Source organism: Cyprinodon variegatus, unplaced genomic scaffold, assembly GCF_000732505.1.
Source record: "Cyprinodon variegatus isolate N-32 unplaced genomic scaffold, C_variegatus-1.0 Scaffold1393, whole genome shotgun sequence".
Lineage (NCBI taxonomy): Eukaryota > Metazoa > Chordata > Actinopteri > Cyprinodontiformes > Cyprinodontidae > Cyprinodon > Cyprinodon variegatus.
This window is the reverse complement of record NW_015151846.1, coordinates 66,357-83,476: the sequence shown is the minus strand read 5'-3', so window position 1 is coordinate 83,476 and position 17,120 is coordinate 66,357. Positions and strand designations below refer to the sequence as shown.

Sequence of the window (17,120 nt, the reverse complement as noted above, 5' to 3'; positions counted from 1 at the left end):
AAGAAATGAAAATCAGAAAAGATGTGGTTTCTTTCACATTTCTCAGCTCACTTGTAATGCACGACATCAACACTAGAGGGCAGTAGAAGACCCAACGACAGAAATATTTAAAAGGTTTTTTTTTTTTACATTTAGGCCCTTTTGATATTTATTTAGCCTGTTAAGATAATTATCTGAATTTAGTACAATTTGCATTTTTGTTATTTTCTATGAAGCTTTATTAAGATTAGAACAAAGGTTAATTTCTCAGTTCTACATAAAAGATCAGCTAATTTCATATTGGTAAATATTCAGTCCTCATGGAAGGACTAAATGAATTGGATAAAACAAAATGACTCCTGACAACTGGAACAAAAATGCGTAGTTGTAATATTTCTAGAGTAAAGTAGATCTACAGGTCAGATCTACTTCCTGTCTAAATTGGCCCCTAATTTTAACCATACTGACCCAGAGTCTGCGGTGCAGATTAAATTACTGAATCCTGTCACATCTTCTCAAGTTAATGGTCACTTTAAGGGGTACATGTGTTTAAGCTCAAACACATGAAGATTTCTAGTTTGAAGCAGACTTTTAAATCCTGCAAACACTAAAGAACATAAGCTTTCTTAGGAAGTCCAATAGGCCCTTCTTGCAGACGCTTCATATTCGTTTCTCCAGTCTAGTTTTTTTTGTCCATGTGAACACCAAGGTATTTATACTCCTCAACCACCTTCACTTATTCTCCCATGTTAGTAGGATTCAACTTGTTCCTGTTTCTTCTGAAATCTACAATCATCTTAATGGTTTTGTTGACATTCAGGATCAGATGATTGTTTCCACACCGGTTTAACGAGGTTCACCAGCTCTCTGTACTCAGCTTTTGCTCCATCTTTGATGCACCCAATGATTGCAGTTATCCCAGTGTTTCTGCTGATGACGGGACTCTCTGGTACTGGTAGTCAGAGGTGTACAGAGTTAAGGAAAGGTGAGAGTACCGTCCCCCCCATGGTTCTCCAGTGCTGCTGATTACCTGGACAGGTGAACTTTAGACTCTCAAACTGATCTGTCAAGTAGACAATTATCAATTTCTTCACCTGAGTCTACTGTAGTTTCAGTAACCTCAGAAATCTCATCTGTGCATCACAAAAATATTTAATATTATTTATATTTTTTGCAGATAAAAATGTCAACGTATTATCTCTCTGGGTTCAAAGCTACACAAGTAATTTCATGTCAGTCTGAACAGGAACACATCCCTTAAAAATTTAGTGTAGCTTTTATACTTAAAAACACTATTGCAACCATAATATCCCACAGTAAGAAGACTTCAGGATGTTCAATTCAGTTTATTTATATAGCCCCAGTTCACAACATGTCATATTAAGGCTATTTACAATTCAATTAGATCATACAGTCAAATTTATTCAGAGTTTTCTATCTAAAGAAAACCAGTTGATTGCATCGACTCATAGACTTGAAGGCAATCCCTCACACTAAACATGCTTGTAGCGACAGTGGAGAGGAAAAATCCCTTTTAAAATGAAGAAACCTCCAGCAGAACCAGGCTCAGTGTGAGCGGCCATCTGCTGAGGCCGACTGGGGTTCAAGGAGAGAGAAGCAGAGACACAAAAAGCAGCTGTTAAAGGCGGCCCCGTCCAGGAAACACACAGCCAGGCAGACAAGCTACAAGCCAATTCCCATGTCAGAGGATGAAGAGAGCACATTCTAGCCAGTCAGAGATACAGGACCACACTGAAAAACAGGCCGATCTCGAACATCTATAAACAAAGGCTTTGATGGCAGCAGCACAGCTGATATTTCTCTCCAGGATGGAGTCACAGCCAAACAGGTGAAGCTACTATGAGAAAAAGCAAAGAGAGAGTTAGAGATTGATCTAACAGAATGATGAATAAGGGGTCCCTATGTCCTCCAGCAGAGTAAGCCTATAGCAGCATAACTATAGAGATAGCGCAGGATAATATGAGCCTTCAAGAAGGCCCTATGAGTTTCACTATCATTTGCCACCAGTGCAGAGCTTAATCAAACAATTGCAGCTGGGTCTGAGAAAACTATCAAGAACAGATTTAAAATTCTGAAGAAAGTATGAGGATGAAGATTTGATTGTTTCCATCTGTTCTCTAGATGTCCCACTTCCCTGCATCCTGTTACAATCCATCTTTGTTGATTGTTTCTCATTAGAGGGAGTTGGTTTGCTCCCAGATTTGTCTAAGAGCACTGCAATGAATCAAGCGTTTGATCAAAACATCAAACATGCCTCCCAACAATCCAGCAACAATCTGGTGATGGTCTGTGGATTTTCCAGTATCATGGAACTAATGATGAAGGAGATATAACATTAGAATATTGAAATGCTGGAGCTGAGGTCAGGAAAGCAGCACCCAGATATAAACCCAGGCGGGTTATTGTTCAAAACAGCTGCACACAAACACACTCCCAACTCTAACAAGACAATAAAAAAGTTCAGAGGTTTATCCAGCAGGTCAGAGAATATTACAGAAGTCTTGAAGAACAATGCAATATTTTTCTTAAGCCTTCGGAAATCCAAGTTGATCATCAGCTATCAAAGCATTTAAAAAAATAACCTTTCTTAGACAAATATGCTGATTCTTTATTTAAAAGCATATTTATTTCACATATTTACATTCTGAATAACATTTAGCAACATTCAGGTGTTTTCTATCAGGCACACCGTCACATGTTTACAAACCCTCAATCAGACTGTTTTACGGCCTTTCTGGCAGACTAATAAAAAACAATATGACTATGATGCTTTTAAGCATGGAGAGATCAAACCTTTTTGATTTTCACTTCAAAGTCTTTAAAGCCTTGGATCGGTTTCATAAGTCACTAAAACTTTATTGGACACGTGTTAATTAAGCATTCGCAACGAGAGATTTAGTGTCTCCACTGAGTGATGCATTTATGTCATTTAAAAATCTTATTTGTGTCTAATTTTACTCTTTTTCTTCTTTTAAACCTGCTTGTACTGTGTGTTGCACCTAGCAGGCTAACACTTCTTGTTTGTGTATATTGTTTTCTTTGTGCTGCTTCAAGGTCAATTACTGTAAGTAAATCAGCTGACGGTAGAACTTGGAAGCTGCTCAAGCAGGTCTCTAAAGATTACAGACGTATAAAACAGGTACACGCAAACCATGATGCAACCTCTAACATCTGATAATCATCTTTGTTTCCTCAGGGAGCATCTGGCGTTGCTCACTGCAACATTTCATGACAGCAACATGTTTTTCCAGATCTGCAGGTCGTTCAACATAGCAGAAATGCCAATCTTAGGGAGGCTTTAATTAGCTGCAGGATTGGAGACAAAGCAATTAATTTCTTTCAACAAAAACAAACCTCAGAATAAGAAATGCAGGCTGTTAAAAGATTTTACAATGTACACCAATGTACACATCCATTCATGTTGTTTTAGTGGGTTTGGATTGTCCCTTTATGTTGATCACATCGCTGGAAAGAAAAATAGAAAAAGGCTTACAAAAATAAAATGCAAAATATATAGCTTAGTATTTACATCTTCTTGGAAAAAGTAAATCCAGAGAATCTGATCGCAGTTTTATGAGTGGCGCTGAAAACTCACAGGAGTTTTAAGCTAACATTTGACAGCAGTTTTTACAACATCCGTGTGGAAATCGCAATGGGTAAACTGCAGTTGCTCATTTTTTCCACTAGGTGGTAAATATGCGTTAGCAGCCTTCGATGATTAATATTGGCAAAATTTTTTGGACAAATTTATACCTCCATACGGCAGTTTATTTTGAAAGCAGGATTTTAAAATTTCACATTACTTTTGTCTTCAGACATTTCTGTTTTAGTGTATCAAGAACGCTATTGCAAGATAAAACATTTTAAATTACATACTGAATTAAAAAGTATAAAATTTTACATTTGCATGTTTGCTATAGACATTCTAAACTAGCAAATTTTGTGATTTATTTGCCATGCTTATAGCGCCTGCTTCCTGCCTTGTTTTTTCACTTTAAAGGAGGAGCAGTACAGTGCCTCCTAGTGGCCTGGGGGAGTTATAACATGTTTTTTATCTTTTAATAGAGCACATGTTTGAAAATGTTTTCAGAAAAACTAAAGAAAGTGAAGAAGGCTGCGAACTTAGTTGAGACTTTAAATAAACCTTAATTCAGGTTGATTTTTTTCAATTTAATGTAGATGATCCCTCCAATGAAGTATAAACATTCATAACGCTGGGAAAAAAAATATAAATGTAATTGTTCTGCAATGTTTACGTTTCATTTGCGGCTTTAAAGTCATAGGGAAACCACAGCTCTCCATATTTTCCTCTAAATGGTAGAGATTTGGATATGAGCTCTTTTGTGGCCAGATGCTAAATTTCTTTACATCTATTAATGACAGTCAGACTTAAATCCATGACGTTTAATGTAAATATAACCTAAACCACTTTTACGACGGGGCTCATAAAATACCAACCGCTGTGTCTTAGACAAAGATGATAATGTTTGTACTGGAAACCCCTTCCTGACGTCTGGTGGTTGGAATTATGTCCAGTTATGCCTAATTACATGAATCTGCAAACTAAAAGATATATCATTTAGATGTGTTATACTTAAATTAACTATATCCAAAACATTTCATTCTTGCCTGAATCCACAAACAAATATTTTATAAAACTTTAAATACATTCAGGCAGAAAGGATTTAATTTAACACATTTTGAATTAAAAGTTTACTATCTCTAACGTTTTGGAGAAAAATTTCACTTTGCCTAAAGGGGTTTCGCAGGATAGAATATGTATATCAAATGTATTAAGCTTTCTAAATAGCGAAAATAGTGACAAACTGCAAATTCAAACTTTGCTGTTATGCAAAATTCAGAAATAACAGAGATTTACCCCTTAAAAAAAAAAAAAAAAGTTTATGCAACACTGCATAACCGTCTAAGCTGGAGGATGGTCAGCTTCTAGGTGAATTTTCTCTAACATTTGGAAATTGCTGTTGGAACTGATCTAATCAGAAAAGCTCTTCAACCGTTGCTAGAATTAAAGCACTGTGGTCTCAGGAAATGTTTGCAGATCAGAAACAGTTGGGTCCATACTCCGTCCTCATGTTTTCAGTAGGTCCCTTCTGCCAGGTAAACCAGTGTTATCAAGATTTTGTTCCGTTACTGATCCCTTAAGACAAAAAGAGGAGACGTCTCAGGGCGGTCTGATGCTTGCAGCAGTTTGATCGTTTTTGAAAAACCACGCCGCCATGATGTCAGTTTCCTTCCATCAACCCTCTAACTGACGAGAAACGCTCCGAAGAAGCTGCTCTTCTCATCCATGTCCACAGCAGAGGCATTGGTGACGGTCACGAACAGGCGGTCGCCGGTCGTGAGCGGGAACAGCCCCCCCTGGTGGGCGGAGTGCAGAGAGAAGTCGGAACCCCGAGACCAGCAGGATGTCCGGCTGGTCTTCATCAGCAGGATGGGGACGGGGTAGGAGTTCACCTGGGGAGAAAAGGTGGAGACAGAAAATAGAAAGAAAGCAGAGAAACAATGTTTTTGTTAAATGCTCAGTCAGCTGCTGGTAAGTCCAACTTAAAACAGGTTCTCTCTCAAAAACTATAAAGTCTGAATACTTGGAAGCTGATTGATTATTTGGCATTTGCTGGATTTTTATGTCTAAAAAGTAATAGCTCAAAGGAAAGTGGCTTTAAAAACACGTCGTTTAGCAAATGGAAAGAAAAGTGATTATTAGAAAAGTGATTACTTAAAAAACGCCTTGAAATGACAAAGCATTAAGACTGCTTTTAAACAATTTAAAAACATTGAAGGGCTTTAAACAACGTATAAATAAAGAACCCCTTTTGATTTAAAAAGGCAGCACTGTTGCTTCACATAGAACAAAATAAGGGCTACTGATTCTAATGAAACAGCCTAATCAGATTTATTATTTATAGTTCACTCTAAACACATTCAACTATCCATAAACTCATTTTTAAATGAAGTGCTGGTACAATTGATAATCATAAAAACTTTTATTCCTTTTAAATTAAAACAGTATTTATGGCTTAAAGAATGAACTTCTGGGAGTCGTAGCATCTACGTTGGTTTAGAAAAATAAAAGAACAAACACAAACCAGAACCAAAGCATGTGGGGAGTCCAGCTAAGGCTGTGATCTGAATTTTTATTTTCCTCGACTTCCTCACATGTTTCCTATGATAATATGTCTCCATGTTAGAAAACTGTTCCCTCCAACAAGCCATGACTTTGCTTTTCAAAACAAACAAAAAAAGCTTCACAGCATTAGTTTACCACACCAGTACTTGCTGTTCTTATTGAACGATTGTCACTTTTCTCAAGAACTGCTGGTCTATTATTTCATAAAAGAAGACATACTGAAACTGTCAGGCTCCACATTTGTCATTAATTTTGAGAGGCACAGGATTTTGGCTAGGATTGATTTAAATCATCAGTCTGGTAGGAATTTAACAGAAACTAAAATCCTAGAGCTGAAGACAGGCTGGCTTCGCTCTGACAGGCTGGGATCAATTTTCCCCAACATCAGAATTCGATTTTAAAAGGTTTAAAATCTTTATTCAAATTATACCAAGGGTGGTGAGTCATTAGAAGCAACATTTAGGCAAAGCTAATTAGTAAAATGTGGCAAAAATCAAGCAAAGTCCAGAAAGAAGAAGCATTGCGTCTACCTAGAGTCCCTTACCTTCTTGTAGACGTATTGCAGCAGAGGTTTCCCTCTGTCCTCTACCTCTTCACCGTCCTCCTCCAGGGAGTGGGTGTGCCTGAAGTACGTCTGGGCGTAGACGTAGTAGAGGCCGGGCTGCAACACCACCAGCTCCCCGTCCAGCAGCTGCACGTCCTGCAGGAACGCAAGGCCCTTCTGACCCTCCCACCAAGTGATCTTTTGACCCTGAACCCGTCGCCCAGCAGGGACTGGAGCTGAAATCAGAAACATTAAACATTTAAAGTAGGACAAACAGACAGCATTTCTTATAAACATTGGAGTTTAGAAAATCTATTTGATATAAACAGTGTGTAAGTTTGCAATACTGCAAATTAAAGCATTATCTTAAGAGGCTGGGGCTTTTTAATTGTTAAATTGGTAACTCCACATTCGTTTTACTCAAGGAAAAAAAAAATACTTTCATGAAAATAAAAAAAAAAGTCAATGGAAATTAAATATACACTTATTGTTAACAGACAGTACAGTTAGCATTGCAGTACAATAAGCAGCAACAAGATTAAAAAACTGAACATTCAGTTTAAATATTTGCTTCATTTGTATAATATGTCAGCTAAAGTGCACAGTGAGAGAGAATAACAAAATGAAGCTCCAACTTAGATGAATTACTTTAATTCAATAAGAAACTGAATTAAGTTTGACCAATTTAATTTAAGTTGTCAATTTATAAATTAAATAAATTAAAGTTGGATCAACTGGATACAATTATTGAAGTGATCCATTTAAGTTGCAGCTGCATTCTGTTTTTAATGTGCAGCAAAGCTAGATGATACAGGAAGTTAGAACAATTTAACTTTTAAATTACCATAGACTTAATTTGTATACAGGGTTTATACAGGAATAAATACTCAAATTTAAAGCATTTTAATGCTCTTAGAAATAATTATAATGCCACCAACAGGTACCAGTCGATAGGCTGAAGCCAATTCCTCGTTTCCCGCCACTTTTGTTGAAATTAGCTTTTTTCCCCCCTTTCTCTAGCTTTTTCTCCGACTCAACCTTCTTTCCTGAACATACAGCTTTGCGATCATCCGGAAGCAGTTCCACGCAAATATATTGTTATATATTATGTCTGACGAAATTGTTTTTAAATGCCACAATAAACACATTTAATGAATTTTAAGGCCTTAATTTAAAAATTATAATTTAATGACTTTTAATTATTTTTAATGACCCTGGTAAACCCTAGTGTACATTAAATTTTTTTTTAGGTTAGAGAAAAGGTTAAACAATTGTTTACTGTTCGATCATGTTAACTTAGAGGCTGGCATGAATAGCTGCTAATTTGAAGTTAAACGTGTAGAAACTTTGTGCACTGGTTAGTAGGTGCATTGGTTAGTAGGTGCATTGCTTAGTAGGTGCATTGGTTAGCCGTACGACCCATCTACGGAGGCCTTAGTCCTCCACGTGGAGGACCAGAGTTTGAATCCAACCTGTGGTTCTTTGCCACATGTCTCTCCCCCTCTCTAATACCCCCCGTCCTGTCAGCCCACTGTCAAAAAAACTAGCCACTAGTGCCGTAAAAACCTAAAAATATAAATAATAAAGCGCAGAAACTTCAAACTCTGACAAAATATTGTTTTGAAGTTCCTGGGATTTTGTTTTATAGCACATTATATCCATCCTTCCATCATCTACATGCAGCTGTTTGTGCAGGATGACCATTTCTACCTGTTATTAGGGTTGGACCTGGACAGTATTTACAGTCCATCGCAACAGCATGAGATAAACAACCAGGATAGAGTGACCAATTAACCTCAGTGTAATAGATTTAGACAGTAGGAGGTAGTGATGGATTAATGAGGCATCTGGAGGCATTTGGACACTTTGCCAAACTGTATTAATACTGCTTTGATACTATCTCACAGAATACTGACACCTGTTGGACTTTTAAACACACTACAGGCAGCTTATTTGACAGACTAAACTGAACTGATTTGATGACCTAGAATAATGATATAATATAAGCTATTCTAGGCTATATTGTATTATTTCATATCTGTATTTAAATAGAAAATATCTGCGATATTTTTAGATGCAGCCAATAAATAATATGATTATATATGATAATGTGAAAATTTAGGGGGAAATATGAATGAGGATGTTTGTGGACTAAGATTTTAAATCATATTTTTAAAACAATAATTACAGTAAAACAGTAAATAAACTAACAGTCAATTTGAAATTAACTTTAACACAGATCATTTAAATAAAAATGCAAAGGCTAAAACGTTCCTATTCCTTTAAGGCTGCTCCAAAATTCTTGATAATTTTATTTATAAACCGCAAAAGATGAGATTTATTTTAGCAAATGCATTATGTTGACAGGTACATATTTAAAAAAACAGTTCAGGGCGTCATTCAGTTAGAAACAACTCCTATATCGGTCACATGACTTTCTTGAAACGACACGCCCAGTATTTTGTTCTATGGGCTCCATGCATGCAGCGAGGCATCAGTGTTGCTGGACTCATCACTAGTAGGAGGAGAAAGAAGAAGCTAGAAAAGTTTCCACACAGCGTGCAAAGGCTCTGCAGAAAGACCTGATTCAAACTGAGAGCCTTTTTTCTGCACAGCCACAGTTCCATGCTGTATATTAAAAACATACTAAGTTGTTCATATTTACTGGGTAATACAGACTAATATAATCACTGTTTTTCTACATTCATACAGCTTGCCTTTATCTTCCAAAACACAGTGATATATTTGTTTTTAAGAACTTAACATGTAGCAGATGCTTTATCTTTAAGGATCCCATTTTGTTTGCGCAACAAAACATGAATTTTAAATTACTTTAAAAACACGATTCTTTCTATCAGTAACACTTTAGTTTCCTTTAGAGAGCTAACCTGGGTCTGTTTAGGATTTTCTTACCTCCACCACTGCGCTCCAGTTTGGCTACAAAGCTGCCCGTAACATGAGCAGCGACTTTGGGGCGAGGTGAAGCCCTATCGTCCGTTACAAGCGAGGGCAGCACACGGGATACTTCATCTAACATAGAGATAAAAAAGTAGAAAAAAACACAGAGATGGAGAAATATCTTTAAATGCTATGTTGAGTGTTACATTAAAAAAAATCTAGACCTCACTAAGGCTTGAATTTAACCTCAGATAGGCAACAGACTATGTTTTTTTTCCCTTTATATCCCACCATAACACCATGACTGACAGCTGGTCGGTCATAGAAGTTTTGTTGCTGTTTTTAGGATAATTAATGAACCAGTTTGAACAAAACTTTAGATGTCAGACAGATGGCAGAACATTTTACTTAGAAATCCGTCATATAAAAGAGTTCATCACTGACTTGATGACAAGAGGTTTCATTTGTCCTTCGGCTGCAAAACCTGCCCAGATCATTAATCTTACATCACTATGTTTTATAGATGACTGAGGTGGGTTTTTTTTGTTTGTTTGTTTAGTTTATTTTTTACTGTTTGTATTTTATTCCTTTTCTTAGAGAGAACAGGAATTCCGATCAACCCTTTCCAAACAGCCCATAAAACGACTTCTTTTCACTTGCAGTGTCTAACATAGAGCTCTTGAGTTTTATGTCTTTGAACATCCACTCCTAAGGGATCAGCAGATGTTTTAAATATTTTCCACTTGTGGATAATGTTTCTGACTTTATATGGAGATCGGCTTGTTTTCCAGTGTGGTCCTGTTTCTCTGACTGTGACTGGGTGGATGTGCTCTCTTCATCCTCTGACATGGGAATTGGCTCGGAGCTCGTCTGCCTGGCTGTGTTTCCTGGATGGGGCCGCCTTTTACAGCTGCTTTTTATATCTCTGCTTCTGTCTTCTTGAATCCCAGTCAGCCTCAGCAGATGGCCGCTCACACTGAGCCTGGTTCTGCTGGAGGTTTCTTCCTGTTAAAAGGGAGTTTTTCCTCTCCACTGTCGCTACAAGCATGCTAAGTGCGAGGGATTACATTCAAGTCAATGAGTCGATGCAAACAGCTGGTTTTCTTTAGATAGAAAACAGCGACTAAATTTGACTGGATGATCTGGTAAATTGAGATGACGTGTTGTGAATTGGCGCTATAGAAATAAACTTCTCAGTCATCCAGGTCCTATTCATTCCAAAAAAATAAAAAATAAAATAAACAATCCGGTGGACTTTTTTTTCCCAAGTTTGAGGACATTTCGCCTCCCATCCAGGAACCTTTTTCAATTCAAATTAAATCAAAAAAGCTTTTAAATGTCTTCAAACTTGGAAACAAAGTCCAGTGGATTTTATTTTTACTTTTTTGGAATTTCTCTAAGGTAATTGCAGAGATCTGTCCACCTTAGCATAGTGTCAGCAAACATCACACTAGAAGCCTTTTTTCTATGATATCTCTGATCTGCAGCGCCTGGCTGCTACTTTCATTTAATTTTTATTTCGGTTTAACTTAATAAATAGAAACAAATCCCACAATGTGTTTGTTATTTCCTTCTGGTAATATTTTAACTAATCCATGAACCTACTAGAAACCAGACTGTTATTCCATCATGTCATAAAAAGAGTGTTTTACTTGTTTTTTCAATTATCGCATTGTATCTTTTTTTGCATTTGGAATCAGTTTTCTCACCTCTCACTGCTGATGAAATCCGCCTCTGGTAACGCTGAGACAGAGACTGCAGGAAGAACAGATGCAAAGAATTATGAAGCGTCCCACGCTGTTTGTGCTTTTTGCTTGTTCCCATCTTGATAAGTTACACGTTTTTCTGTCTGACACCTTTCAATTGAAATGTGTCTTTAACAAGTATTGAGGAAGACTCAACATGTTGTTGGAAACAGAACCTACAGGACATAAAACTGGAGTTTGAACTTGTTTCTGCAGCAAAGAGCAATCAGCTCATTCCACAGGCCTGCCTGGCACACTGCTGTTTGACTTTGACCCTGAAAATGTGCTGAAATCAGGACCAGGAAGTTTCCTTCGCTTAAAAACAAGAGGCTTTCATGTTCAGACGGGCAGAAGATCCTTTCCTGTAAACTGATCCCTCTTTTCTTCCTCATGTCATACGTTCCTCTGCATTTTTAGAGTAAAGCACATTATGCAGTTAGTTTGAGTTGGTCAAACCAAAAAAGCAGGATTAAAATTAATATTTGAACATAATGATTTTGTTTTTAGATGGCACGTGAATTTGTTTCAATGCATGATTTTGTTGTTGAGTATCGCTTTAGTTGTAAATAAACATAACAGTTAATAGATGAATTAATCAATTAATAAACAAAACCATCTGATTGCACAATGTTTCAGCTCCCTTAAGGCAAACCTGCAGAATAATTTAAAGGAAACATCAGATACTCCTGTTCCTTGTGTGCAAAAAATCTAAAAAAACAGCAGACAAAATGCAAAACAAAACATGAAAAAAATAGATAAAGTAAAACAAGATAACAGCTGAAAATCACTAACAGGACTGTGGGCTGAAAAGCCACTCAGAGCGGAAGAAGCCGTCTTTTTTAAAAAGCAAATAAAAAAAAGAGAGATTCCAGTTTGCAAATGCACTCCATGAAAAACATACATTTTTGGAGGCATGTCTTTATCGTCTGCAAACTAAAAACTGAACTATTTGTCCATAATATCAACCAGTATAGATTTAGGCTGCATATGTGGTGTTTTACAGCAGGAGGGACCGATACACATTTACTAAATAGATGACATCGATGGGAAAGAACATTAATAGGATGTGATATTGGAGCTTCATCTTTAGGTCTGTCAGATGGAAGATGAAAACAGGTCTCCCTCCAATTTTTACAAAATGAATTAGGACAATAAACACAATTTTTTTATTATTATCACACACCTTGGTTATATGGTTTTAATTCCAAGGTTTTTAAATGTAGTATATCTTTCAGATTCATTCATCCAATTTTTAAGCTTTGTTCTCCTCTGCTGTGTCTCGCTTTGATTTCATTTCTGAAGCCTTGAGCTCCTGATGTTGTATGAAAGAAAAGTGTTTTAAACCCCTTCAAAACAAATTTAACTACTAGTATTAATATTAAGATGGTACATTGAAACCTGAACCTTCTTCTCTGTTTGGATCGATGCTAATTTGGTTTAAATTGTGGGAATTTTCAAAGACAGCTGACATGTTTCTCATCAAATTATTAGCAACCTTAGAGCCTCCAATGAGGCTGGATAGAGCCAATGTGGTTAAAACCTCCTTTTAACATAAAGAGAAGCAGAACCCGATCCATTAACTGGATCCATACATGGTATTTTCTGCTGCTTTCTTAATTTTCCATTTGCCAGATATGTGACAAGGTTGTTTCTTTATAGGTTATAAAATATCAATACCAAGTCGGAGGTGCTTTACAAATAAAAAAAAAAAAGACAACCATTAAGAGCCACAGTGCAACTTGAGAGGTAAGTTCCTATGTGTTTTTTTAACCACTCCTCTGTCCTCATTGCTAAATACATCACTAGTTTTTCTCACTGGGAACATGGAATATAGATTTGGCATGAAAAGGTTTCCAGCATGGTCAGTCCTGCTTTAGGTTATAAGCCCATTCCTATAAAGGCCTAGATAAACTGATGATGCCAAAAGACACCAGAGGAGACCTCTTCAGGCTCAGAAACCACAAACATGTGGCTAGTTTTTTTTTATGTCAAAGTGTAAAAAGGGTCTTGCAAAATCAAAGTGCCATGCATAATTTATTATCACGAGGCAAACCACAGGAATCTGATACAGAAATATTTGGGAGATTAATTGGGGAGTTTTATGATTTTTCTTGATTTCTAAATGAGACTCCACATTGATATAATGATTTTTTTCATATTCTGATTATTTCTCAGTAAATTCAACCTGCAAATCTGAAAAAAAGCAGAATTAAGTTATTAAATAGCAGCACTGGAAAAAGAGAAAGACAGGAATAAATAAGAATATTCAAACGAGAGGAACTCAGCGGGTTTGTGCCTGAGCGGAGCAGGTGAATGCATTCCTGTGCTGAGGATCACATCGCAGCCATGAAGGAGCTCATTGTACCTCTGTGACAGAGATTTGGATCATTTCAACATTTTTTCTGCTGCCAATGTTCACAGGAGGCCACTGATAATCACATTAATAAGAATAGCTTAATCTCCCCTGGTTTCCAGATTTGAAAATCAGTTTTTATTAATCTCAGCTTCGTGTCGACTTCATAAGGGACCTAATCCACAACAGCCCAGAAGTATGGAGACAATTATTGTTTTTTCCCAAGTTTAAATTAAGTTATTCCTTAACAAGAAATAACTGCCAGTGGTAGAAAGTTTGTCTTAATATTACCCAATACATGTCATTGTTTTAAACTGTACTTTTGGTGAAGCGTTTCTCTTTTCAGAGGAGGCGCAGGAGGGATTGAAAATGTCTGCAGAACCCAGAGTGTGGGAAGTTATAATGCAGAGCAGAGGAGGCTAAATTAACTTGTTGAACCACAGCAACTTGCCAAAAAATGACAGTATTTCCAAACCAATCAACAAACACTGGTGGGTAGAACAGTTTCTGCTGCTAGGTAAGACACAGAGTCGCTAAGTTTTCCCACTTGTGTTTTGTTGTATAGTCTGAGCTCCTGTATTACCTTTTCTATGAGCAGGTGAAACTGCTGAGTGACCTGCCAGCAGAGATCACCCTGCACAGCACTAATGCTCTGCAGATCAGAGCCCGTCAAACAGGAAACGCTGCTTCTGGCGAAGGTCTCTTTCATCTGTGGAGACAAAAAAATAAATAAATAAATTTCAAACTTTTTGAGGACGTTCTCCAGATTAGATTGACCTTATTCATAAAACAGCTTGATGCTTGTATTTTGAGCTTATATGAGATGCAATAACCATCTTTCAAAAAAACTGAGTCAACATGAATGTTTCCTGGCAGGTGTCCAGTTCTTTGCTTCTTATCTGTTTAGGTTTAATTTCCCACTTATTGCTGCTTCATCTCATCTGGGTTAATGATTAATTGATGTAAACAAGAACCAGAAGTCTTTCTGGAGTAAATCCAGATTAGTAGAAGATATATGTGCATGCATGTTCTGCAGAAACTAAAAGAAAAAAAAAAGCCAGGTCTTCCTTCAAATGCGTTAACATGCATGGTTTAAAATAAGAATCCTTAAAAAAAAAAAGAAAGTGTTAAGTTTGCATGGCCTGGTGTGACCCGTTGTGCAGAACATAATAACCCAAGTACCCTGGAGGGCTTCAGCAAAAACAGAGCGTGTTACAGGTTTAAACAAAAGATATTTCTATAATAGATCTCATGCAAATGTGCGCAGAAGATGCAGAAGCTAATCAGTTCCTCCAGGATCAGTTTTGCGCACAGCGCGCCATGCGCAAAGCCAGAGCGCGTCTCCGCTTCATCAACCAACAACTTTCACAGCTTCCTCACCGAGTTTAGAGCCGAGGTGAAATGCAGCACCGTGATGGTGACGACCACCGTCTGCAGCAGGACCGCCACCAGCAGCAGGACGCCGAGTTTCGGACCAGAGCCCGTCATAACGACAGACCGCCGTCCGGTACCCGAGCAACGCGGCCGCGTGACCCTCTGCAGAGCTCCACGACTAGAACAATGGCTCTCCCCGCTCCTTCATACAGAGGGAGGAGGAGGAGGAGGAGGAGGAGGAGGAGGAGGAGCTGTTCCCTCTTTGAGTTGTTCCAGCACGGAAAGATTATTGTTTCATTTCTGCGCTGAGAAAACACAGATAGATTTCTATAGTTCATTGTGAGGTTCATATCTGCGGATCTTTAAAAGCAGAGGGACAAAAACACTTCTGGCACAATCAAAGCCAGTAGAATGGCAAACCTTTTTTCTTTTAAAGGCAAAAATCGATTACATCTTATGATTAAAAGATCAGAACAAACCTTCTGGTTTCTTTTGGCAACATAAAGATGGGAAATGGTGACTAAAAACAAAAGGCACATAATAGAAAACAGCATTTTTTCTTATTTTTTGATTGTCATAACAGTCTCAAAAGTACAGAGCAACAAAATGAAATCTGTGCATTTAACCCAGTGGGCTGCCATTGTGCGGCGCGTGGAGAGCAGTGTGGGGTTAAGGGTCGTTGCTCAGGGAGTCAAGGCTGCAGTCTGAGGGGAGGGAGGGGTTTTGAACTCAGAACCTCAGGATTCCAAGCTCTACGCCCTCACCAATAGGCCGCCACTCCCCTTGACTCCTTAATTGCATCATGTGATTGACAGGAGCATCTTCACAATTACAGGAGCAACTAAGATGTCAGATTGTTTCTACTTACCGAGTAAAATCCAGTCTGCTCCAGGAATCCAGTTCTCTGTCGACCTGTTCCTAAAGTTCATCTGAGGATCCCCTCCACTTATTCACTCATTACTCCTCTGGCAGCTCCTCTGCCTGGACACCCTTTCAGTCCACCACCATCACTCACATGCCTGTCCAGCCTTTAAGCTCCACCATTATTCCCATCCTTCCCTGAACACACAAGCATGGACCAGCCAGCACTGTTAAACACCCCTACCCGCCTCAGCTTCTGTAAATTATCTTATCTTCTAGTAAAATCTCTGATCAAAAATTGTCTCTGCTTCTGTCTCCTTGAACCCCAGTCGGCTTCGGCAGATGGCCGCTCACACTGAGCCTGGTTCTCCTGGAGGTTTTTTTTTCTGTTAAAAGGGAGTTTTTCCTCTCCACTGTCGCTACTAGCATGCTTAGTGTGAGGGATTCCCTTTGAGTCAGCTAGTTTTACTTAGATAGAAATCTTTGAATCAACCTGACTTTATGATCTGGTTGAATTGTCTCTGTAAAGTGCCTCTATGGTGCTGAATTGTGAATTGGCGCTATATAAATAAACTGAATTGAATTATCACTATCATTAATATCAACATCAAAAATAACTTAACATTGTTCCCCTTAACAATCACCCCTCCTCAGTGCTGACCTTTGACCTTAGGAAAGATTCATAATCTGACTCCTATGAAGTAAACCTTTATGTGTTTCTATTTTGACCATAGTTGTTATCTGAACATACCAACCCCATAGAGGTGGATTTAAGAAGTTTGGGACCCAAGGTGAAGGCAAGCATGGGGTCCTCTGAGATGAGAATACAGCACAGAAAACAACAGGTCAATACCCCAGATACAGACTGTAGTAAGCTTTACCCCTCTCTTCCTGTCACCTTTTACTCGTTGCCCTCCTCTCACTTTTTCTTTCTTCTTTTTCTCTGTCTTTGTATTTATCTCCCTTTTGTCCTCATCTTTTTCATTAGTTGTCTTCCCAAACAGGTTTTATTTTGCAAGTCTTGGCCTCAGCAAATCTTGCAATGAGGAGATCCATATCCACTAACTTAGGAACTTCTGAGAAACCCCCAAGAAGTCTGAGGTTTTCCTGGAAATTCAACATGTAAACCCCAAAAACGCGTAAATTATTGAATTCTTATCCTACTGTATGTAGCAAAAACCAATGAAATTCAAAGCG

General features: G+C 38.0%; 1 protein-coding gene across 1 annotated transcript; it reads right to left on the bottom strand.

Moving 5' to 3' along the window:
- Positions 1 to 4,295: 4,295 nt before the first annotated feature.
- On the bottom strand, positions 4,296 to 15,257 carry LOC107103203 (tumor necrosis factor ligand superfamily member 10-like). Its single transcript, XM_015402767.1, has 6 exons — positions 15,069 to 15,257; positions 14,272 to 14,397; positions 11,300 to 11,345; positions 9,606 to 9,722; positions 6,693 to 6,928; positions 4,296 to 5,475 (listed from the first exon to the last, which is right to left on the bottom strand). The coding sequence occupies exons 1-6, from the start codon at positions 15,174 to 15,176 to the stop codon at positions 5,266 to 5,268; spliced, it is 843 nt and encodes a 280-aa protein (XP_015258253.1). The 5' UTR covers positions 15,177 to 15,257; the 3' UTR covers positions 4,296 to 5,265.
- Positions 15,258 to 17,120: the final 1,863 nt, after the last annotated feature.